Below are 9,118 nucleotides of genomic sequence, written 5' to 3'. Positions count from 1 at the left end.
GTAAGCTGTGACATACGTATCCCTCCTCTCCCCCTCCCCGCCTTCCTCCTCCCCCGGCACCCACGTACTCTTTATCGCCGTCTTTTAGAAACTCTCTCCGTGCCTCGTAAGCAGCCGGATCCCGGAGGTTAGCTATTGACTGCCCGGAAAAAAAGAAACAAGAACAAGAGGACTCATCTTCTTCACGCTTTTGGACTTCAGTGCAAACGATAGCGGGGCCACGGTTTGCAGGGCAGGCCGCTTTCAAGTCCTACCAGAGCTGTAGGGAGGATGGTCCTGCCGGGGAGAGAACCCACCGATGGGCCTTGGCCTCGCCCCGGTGCTCATCTGATGGGAAAGATCCCACACCGGCGGCACCCGCTTTGTGGGGCTGGGGACGCAGGGCAGAGCTCAGCGCCCCTGCACGTGGCGTCTCTCCTGAGCCTGCTTCCGCATGCGGGTGGCCAGCAGATTCCTAGCCCCAAGGCAGGGTGCCCCGGGGCCTCATCCCGCCGGTGCCAGACAGCAGCTTGTGCCTCCTTGTTCTGCCACCTGCACGTGTCTCCTGCGGCTTTCGAGCAGCTCAGCCCCGAGGGAGGCTGCGGCTGTGCCAGGCCGGGGCAGAGCCCGCGTGGAGCCCACAGCCCCAGGACGGGCCCGGTGCAGCGGGCAGGGGCGGCTCTGTGCCCTGTGCTTGTGCGCGGCTGATAAGGGCTCCGTCACGCTAAGTTCGAGCCCCGGGAGGAAACCTGAGGCCTGCTTCTGCACCGCAGCTGAGGAGTGCTGCTGGTTTATCTGTCCTCTTCCACACGCACTCGCCCCTTCCCTCCCTGCCAAGCAGCCCATCCCAAAAACCTCCTCCGCCTGCCTGCTGGCTGCTGCAGACGCATCCCTGCTAGCACACGAGAGGGCTGGGCGGCGGGCAGGCCGGGCCTCGCTTCCAGATCCGGGAAAACAGAGAGGTCTGGGCTGCCCCCAGCCAGCCCCGGTGTATACGCTTCACACAAACAATCTCACGCCTTGCCCTTCCTGTGAGTTGCTCTCGGCGCTGCTGCACGTGGCCCCCGTCTGCCTGCTGTGGCAGCCGTCGGAAATCCCAGGCTGGGCGCCCAAATCTCCTCCGCGCTCCCCTTCCCCGGGCAGGGATTCCAGCGATGCCCTTTCTGAGGCTCCCCGAGAGCGGCAGAGGCAGGGAGCCCTGTACCAAGCGGTTTGGTGTTAGTCACAGCCGCTGGAAGGCTTTGCCGTGCTCTCACCAGGGCCGTTATTTGTGTTTTCACAGCTTGGCTTCCACGCGGGTCCCTCGGGAGGGCTGAGGATTCGCATCCCGTCCCAGGAGCGGGGGGCACGCGAGCTCAGCACGTTTGCACAGCGTATCGCTCGTTTGGAAGCAGCGAGGAGAGGACTGCAGCCCGCACAGCCAGGCCACCACGGCCCTCAAACCCTTGCCTGCAAAGCGCTGGCAGCGGAGTCGAGCATGCCGATTTCCAGCGCAAGGGAGGGAGGGAGGGAGGGCAAAGAGCCTGGCTCACGAAATGGAGTGATCACACCAGAATAAAATGACTGGTTTTTTTCCAGCCTACCGCGTCCCCATGGGCAGCTATTTTAAAAGTTATTGCAGAATAGCTTATCCCACAACAGCGGTGCTGGGGAATTTCCCCCCGGGAGACAAGACCTCAGAAAGGATTCTAGTAAATGGCCTTCACAGAACATCGCCCCGTGCTGGGGCGTCACGCCCAGCAGCTGACAGCGCCCCGGGGGAGCCGTGTGGGATGAGGACGGCTCCCCAAGGACCCGTGCCTCTGGCACAGCCGCTGTCCCCGCTGGCACAGCCCCTCAGCCCCTTGGTGGAGGCCTGTGCAGAGGAGGGGAGAGCTGACGGGACGACGTTGGCTCACGCCGAGCTTCGCCCACTTGCCGGCACCATCTATCGGAGGCCAGCGCTGGTGTCGGCTCTGGTGGCCACTGGCACACCAGGAATACTGGGAAGGAGACTGTGGTTTCCAGATAAAATCACTGTGGGGTAGGGGCAGCGCAGGCAAACTGGTGCAATGGGCCGTATTCGTCGTGGCACTCTAGGTATGCGATAAATAAAAAGACAGACATCTTGCAGTTTGGTTGGCATGGCGGGACTAAGCATTGCGAAAAAAAAAACCAAAAACAAAAACAAAAACAAAAAAACAAGAACGACAGCAACAACAAAGTTAAAAAGCCTGACCAATCCTGAATACCCACAGCTAAGCATCTGGGAGTGGAACAAGAAGTCCACGAGGCCTGTGGGCTGGCTGGTACATCCATGCAGCCCCAAAGTCTCTCTTGCAGGTCTGGCCTTCACGATTGTAGCTGCTGGCCGGCCACTGCTCCTCATCCCAGCAGCTCAGCCGTGGCTCATCCATGCCAGGAGAGGCTTGGGAAGATGTTCCAGCAAGCTCTGATTAGATCTGCTCCTCCCAGGGCACTTCAGCAGGGTTTGCTCCTTTTTCTCATTCCACACAAGGTTTTAAAAGGCTGTGTTTGTAAACAGCAGTCTCCATCTCGCTGCCTCCAGGGCATTGGGCTGAAGGCCAGGGAGGGATCTAAGAGACGACGGCAGACAGTTTTAAGAGGCGGTGGCGTCCGATCGCCGCCTGGGAGAGGGCACGCCTTGCAGTTAATAACCACGGTGTCGGGAGTCACCTACAGTACCAGCAGGTCTCAGCACTATTTCGTGGCTCCCTGAGGCTGAGCTTGGCTTTTACTGAAATGACCTCTTCGCATGCTGAGGTAAACGCTGGGTGTCCCGAGCCAGCTCTGCCAGAATCCACGGGGAGTAATGTTGCCTCAAATGCCTGTACGAGACCAATGCCCCGTGATGATAAAACAACACGGCGGACATGTGTTTGCACTTGACACAGTGCTGGTTAAATATTCACCTCGTTCCACCTCTCCTTCCCACAGATCGCTTTGGAGAGCTTGGTCACGTACGGGGACGTGGGTTCTCCTGTCCTACCGGGGAGGCAAGGGCCTGCTGTGGCTTGGCGCCTGGTCACCGAGCACAGGCCAGGTGAGAGGCCTTTGAAGAGGATCTGCCCAAGCTTCCCAGGCTCCCTTTGCCTCAGTGCTTTCAAAAATTGGTTAATGATCACCGTCATTTGGCGCTGTGACATTGTGGAGCAGTGACGAAGCCCTGCCGCTGCGGGCAGGCCAGACCTGGGGGAGTTAGAGGCGGGCCCACCTCTTCGCGCCCGCTGCAGCGTTGGTGGGCGAGGGAGGCAAGGAGCGAGCTCAGCCGAGCACAAGCCTGAGCCTGTCGGTGTGTCCAGAAGTGCTTCTCCCCACATACTTTACCAGCAGGCGCATGCTGGCACGGGTTTAGCTGGAGCTGCAAAGCTCCCAGGAAGGTGAGAGCCTGGAAAGCTTCACGTGGTCTGGGCAGAGAGGGCAGCACCAACGCCCTCAGCACACACGGGTGGTCGGGGCAGAGCTATACGGCTGGGAAGCAGCCCGTGGTCCAGGCAGGCTGTCCGTAGGGGTGTCCTGCCTGCACCTGAGCTCATGCTCCCCTGTACAGCTGCAGCTTTTGTGCCCTGCATCCCGAAGGCCTGGAGCTTGGGTTGATCTTGTTTCCCGTCGGGGTAACTCCACACTGGACTCCTGTGGCTTCGCAGTGCGCGTGACAGCGGGTACCCGGGCCAGGCGTTACACCCGTGCAAAGGACTCGGCTGTTCCCGGCACTGGGAAATCAGGCCTGGCTGGTGGGGCCGCGAGAGGAAGGGAAAAGCCTTAAAGGATGGCTCCTTTAAGGGAGGAAGCCGAGAGGGCTGTGAGGGAAGGGAGCTCTGTGTTTTTCTCTCAGCGCCTCAGGGGCTGGTTACTAAATTTGGTTACTGGGCTTAAATAATGCAGCGTGGCAGAGCCCAGTGGGTTTGAACATTGTCATATCCACATAATCCTCTCCTAGGTGGCTGAGATCTCTTGTTCTCTGCCGCTGCTATCTGCACAGGAGTTTGAATGCGATGTGAAACATCATCTTAAATAATTATAACTAGCAGAGAAGAGCCAAAGCTGCAAAGTCCCATCAATTTCCACTGTGCTCCGTCTATCTGTGTAATTTCTAAGGTGTCAATCACCAAAGCATCCAAGCACTGTCTCATCTGGACCCGAACTCCGTTGGTGCTCTTGGAGGCTTGAACCTTAGCATTTTATGCAAGCCCATCTCTAATGAGCAAGCACAGGGACAGAGCTGCATACTGCGGGCAAACCAGCTTCTTACTGCTGTTGAGGTCTTTGTGATTTACTGACCAAAAGTCCAGTGGCTGGAGGAGTCAGGACCTCGTGGTCACTGCAGCCCGGGAAGGATTAAATCCTCTTCCCAGCACTCAGGGAAGGCAGGGGCAGGTTTACCAAGGGGGGGCAGGGTGCCACATCCCCTGCCCAGCACGCTGCCCAGCCTTGGGGCGAGATGCAGCCGCCCCTCCGTGTAGGTCCAAGGCTCCCCGTGCAGAGACGAGGGAGGAGCATGAGACAGGAGCCAGCAACCTGGCTTTGCACCATGCCGGAGAAGGGGGAAGAGTGTGATGTCCCTAGCAATCTCCCAGCTGACCTACTGCCCCATACTTGCTGCAGACTTTGTGAAACACATCGAGACGTGCCGGATTACCGCCCACTGCTAACACAGCGAGTATTAACAGTGGCGAAGGGACTCACCCCGCTGAACATACTGAACATGCTCACCTGGAATGAAAATGGATTAAGCCTTTCCTTCATTACCAGGGAAACAGTATTTGTTTCTAATGAGAATCTGACAGGTACAGAGCTACTTCCCTCCCTGAGCCGGTGTGACACTTGACAGCAGGTTTTCATGGCAGAGGTTTCTGGGAGAGATGCTTTCCAAACCCCATTTGCAAGCACCACATCTGAGTCCCTACAGAAGCGCAGGTCCTCTCCCCACCTCCCCCATTGATCAGCCCTATCCTCCTTCCCCCATGACTGCCAGAGTATTTTTAGTGATGTTGAATAAATACATGTTAAATATTTCCCCATTAGTGACATGTCAGAAATTAAAATGACATTAGCTGGAAAGCCTGCAGCAAAGCCAGCTTCATTTAGGGCACTTGCACACAGTCACCCAAGAAGCTAGGAACAATGCTAGCACAAAAGTCCTTTTCCTTTAATCCGTTCTTATTCTCTGCAGACCCTTCCTGCTCCTCTCTCCCCATAAATCCTAATGCTATCTTCTTCTGCTGTTTACTCATCAACAATCCCCGAGCCTCCCAAGCTTTACGCCTGAGAAGAATCTCTGGGTGATGAGGTTTAATCCTCTGCAGTCACAGACATCACGTTAAGACATTTCTTGAGCCCCCCAAAAAAGGCAGTTGGAATTTTATTTGGCCCTTGCTAAGTCCACTGTATGGCAACTCCAAAACTGCTTCCATAGCTGGAACTTCAGTGTATCTGCGGTTAGATTTTTCCATCCATACCCACAACTGTGTTCATTTTATTCCATTTAATCTCCGCTCTTCCATGTACGCTGTCTCCTCACCTCAGCTAGTCTTCGTCCCTGCCCTTAAGCCATGCCCACTGTCAGGCACCCTGCTCCTTCATTTCAAACCCTATTCCTCCCTAGGCACCATGCCTCTCCCCCACTGCTTGCGTTGCTTCACCTTTCCCCCACCCCATGCTTCCGCCCTCCCTTCTCACGGCTACCCCTCCTGTCCTTTTCCTTCTCTGTGCCCCTCTTCAGTCTATCCTGCCTCCGTGTCTCATCCATCTTCCCCAGAGATGGACATCTCTGCTGTCTCTGGTGGTTCAGGCAAACGGCTCGCATCTTCTCCGAGTTGCCCAAGGCAGGAGCTTGCTCTCCTCTGATACCACTCCCTCAGGTGCCTGCTATGGATCAGCTTGGCATCCAGAGCTTGAAGCGAAGCCTGCACAATGCTAACAGCCCGTGCACCTTAACAGGAGAAGGTCAGCTCAGGAGCTCTGTCACGAGGGAGCCCTGGATAATGGATGAGGTGAAGCTTGAGGTGGAAGACACTGAAACACTACAGCTATCAAGCAAGCAAAAATATTTATAGCTGCGAACTGCAGGGTGACTGATTGTGCAGGGCAGGGAAAAGCTGCCATTAGGGAAGAGGGAAATTGCAAAACAAACATCCCCTTTGGGTATTTAGTAGCACACCCAAAAGATTAACATTGATTATAGCTCCCTAATAAGAAGCAAGATACCATGCTGCTTTCATTAACCAGGTGGGTTCTGAATCCTCGGCCGCTTCCCCCCAGGTATCAGGTGAGACATCAGGGCTGGCATTCCCTGTGGCATAAAGTTAGGCTCTGCTGGTTAGCAAGCTTATCCTGAGGCCCTACTCTGCAAAGGTAGTTAGGTTTCAGGCAGCTGACATTTTTTAGATGCTTAAATCTTTCAAGGCTCTGAGCCTTAGGAGCTAAGAGGGCGACTACGAAACACCAGACTGCCTGGTTCCAGTCTAGTGAACGTCAGTCCTGCTGGATAGATGTTACTGTTAAATATCTGCACGATGTCAAATCCTTCTCTGAGGCTAGGTCATTCTGCAGTTGCCTGATGTTGCCCCTCTTTACCCTTTCTTTCTGAAGGAGTGGGTGATAGCCAGTGTCAAACTCCTGATAATGGCTTTGACAGACCTGTGTGGAACCGAAATCGTTTGACAGCTATTAATTGATTCGGACAAGCCAGCCTGCTGCTTGATGGGTGTTTTGTTTCACGTGGGGGGGCGGGTCGGGGACACGGGGAGAATTGGTGCCTTTCCCAGACTTGCACAATGGCAGGCTTGGAAGCAGGCCCTGTGCAATTTCAATTGCTCCGAGTTGCACGCACCGACTTCGGGGCTGCTCACTTTTCATTGCGGCAGCGGAAGGAGGTGCAGGGAGCAAGCTGGCTGCTGCGGCTTGGGTGCCGTGGGATTTTAGCAGTTCAGTGGCCTTTTCGTACCGGTTCTGAAGTCACAGCTTTCCCAACATTTGGCAATCAGTAAGGGTTGTGCACAGGTAACACTTCTGTTTCATGGCGCAAGAGGCCTGCGGAGACAGGAGCAGGAAGAAGAGATTGAAGAAATTGCTTCCTCCACCAGTCTCCTGCTTAATGACCTGCCTGAAGAATTACGCAGAACTCAGACCCTTCCTCCAGGTCAATGCTTCCCAGAGGGAAGGGAGATATCTCAATAATGGAATAGACTCCTTCCGCAGACTTGCAACCAGTCCTTTATTAATGACAGGATCTGATCCTCCCCTCCCTCCCAGCTCAGCACCTTTAATCTCTCTGGAACCGAGCCAAGCCTCTCCGATCTAGGAAAGCAAGGGACTTAGCTTTCTCCAGTGAATCTCTGAGCCAGGAGGAACAACAGCTCTGATGCTCGGGCTCTTCTCATCGTTTTGCACCAAAAGCACACTGCCATCAACGTGGGGAGCTACGTCTGTGGTGTGGACCAGGCTGTGTCCTTTATGCCCCACACATCTCATTAAAAAAACAGCAGGTGGTTTGGCCGGAGGTTCTTAGAAGAAGAGGTCCCAGCAGAAGGCACCAGAATTGAAGAGAGCGTATTTAGTGGGGCTGTGGGGATGACTCCTTGCAGAAAAGTGCTTTAGAAGGAGGTCAGCTTTGAGTCCACCTGCACTACACCCAGGTTTTTGTGGGCTGTGCCACACTGCGCTGGCTATGCCGCTGGGGTGCAGATGGCCCTGAACTGAATAACATAAAAATCATTACAAAGCACTGATATTCCCGTGTACATATCACCGCTGGAACTGGGGAGAGAGGGAAGACTTCCTCCCTGCCTTTTTGTTTTTGCACCACCACAATCCTACACAGAGCTGGCTTGCTGTGTGCCGTCATAGCTGTGATTATAGAGCACAGCTGGCCAGCATCACTTTCTGATGGTCATGTTTTAGGTCAGTCTGGAGTTTGAGCACCTGGGATTTGATTAAAAACCCCTGTGACGAGGAAGTCTTTAAGAAGTTGCTCCACCAAATTTTGTAGCTTAGCAGTTCTGCTGGAGCAGGCAGGGGTGGCATGGTGGGTGCAGTCCTTTGCTGTTTCCAGGGGCAGAATGAAGCAGCCCTGTCTTTAGGGATTCAGGTAAGGCTGCTGGGGAAAGCCATCCCGGGGGGAAGATTCCAGCTGCCTGAAGAACAAGTAGTAAAGAGAGTGGGTGTGAACAGAAGTGCCTGAAGCTGTTTTATTATATGCCCAGTGCCTTGCTCCCCAGGGGAGAGCTCTAAGATAGCTGCTGGTTTGGCTGGCCCCTGCTCTTTAATCTCAGTGTGCCCAAATGGGCCGGGGGCTTTATTTTTGTATTATGCCTTGTTTTCCTCCCACTCACTAGAGCTTTCCTCCTATATGCCTGTGGCTGCTTTTGATGCTTCTCTCCCCTCTCTTGGCCTCTCTGTTGGGCAAGCTTTGTGGTTTGCCACCTTTCCTTGCTTCTTTTCCTACATCTTTGATGGTACAAGAAAGCTTCTGGTTGTTTCTCTGTTCGCGTTTTGCTCTCTGTGGGGCTGTGTTTGATGTGCTAAGAAAATAGCACATTGGCTCTTTTGAGTCTTATTCAGTAGCAAATTAAACATCTAATAAGGAGCGTTTCAGCAAGTAAATGCAAGGAATAATGTAAAAAGAATCTGTTCATTCTTCATATTTCTCAGCGTCATGAAGACAAAGATATTTGCTATTTCCCCTCACGATAAAGCTATCGGCTGTATTTACTTTGTACTCTGTTCTTAGGTGACAAATTTTATCTGACAATTTCCACAAACCTTGCCAGTGCTATTTATTTAAATAAATTTCACATTTGCTGCTGTGTAAAAGGCAATTCTCCCCATTTTGCAGCTTGGGGAGCCAAAGTACTTAAAAGCTAATTAGCTTTTGCAAAACTGAAGCATAAACCAGCCTTAAGAAAGAGAACACGAACCTCGCAGTCCTAACTTACCCCTTTCATCACCTTAGTTAATGGTGTGTTCTCCACCTCGAGTTAATCGGCATTCTGATTTTACTTGAGGTCATGATCATAAGAAGATCTGATTGTCTTTTTAAGTATGTATAATTAAAATGTGTGCCTACATAGTGACCTTCATCACAGTGTTCCAGCCCCTGTGCAGGTGCTAAGATGCTTGCTGCTGTATTGAAGATAAT

General features: G+C 53.6%; 1 protein-coding gene across 1 annotated transcript in view; it reads left to right on the top strand.

The window, feature by feature from the left end:
* Nucleotides 1–7,932: 7,932 nt before the first annotated feature.
* The window catches only part of LOC310897920 (uncharacterized protein), a 68,037-nt gene continuing 66,851 nt past the window's right edge, over nucleotides 7,933–9,118 (top strand). Inside the window, exon 1 of the mRNA XM_083832083.1 lies at nucleotides 7,933–8,068. Within this exon, the coding sequence (XP_083688209.1) occupies nucleotides 8,003–8,068 (66 nt within the window). The 5' untranslated portion in view covers nucleotides 7,933–8,002. The remainder of the gene's footprint in view (nucleotides 8,069–9,118) is intronic.

This window comes from Anser anser (assembly GCF_964211835.1).
Source record: "Anser anser genome assembly, chromosome: 3".
In the NCBI taxonomy this organism is placed as follows: Eukaryota; Metazoa; Chordata; class Aves; order Anseriformes; family Anatidae; genus Anser; species Anser anser.
This window is presented reverse-complemented; position numbering and strand designations above follow the sequence as displayed.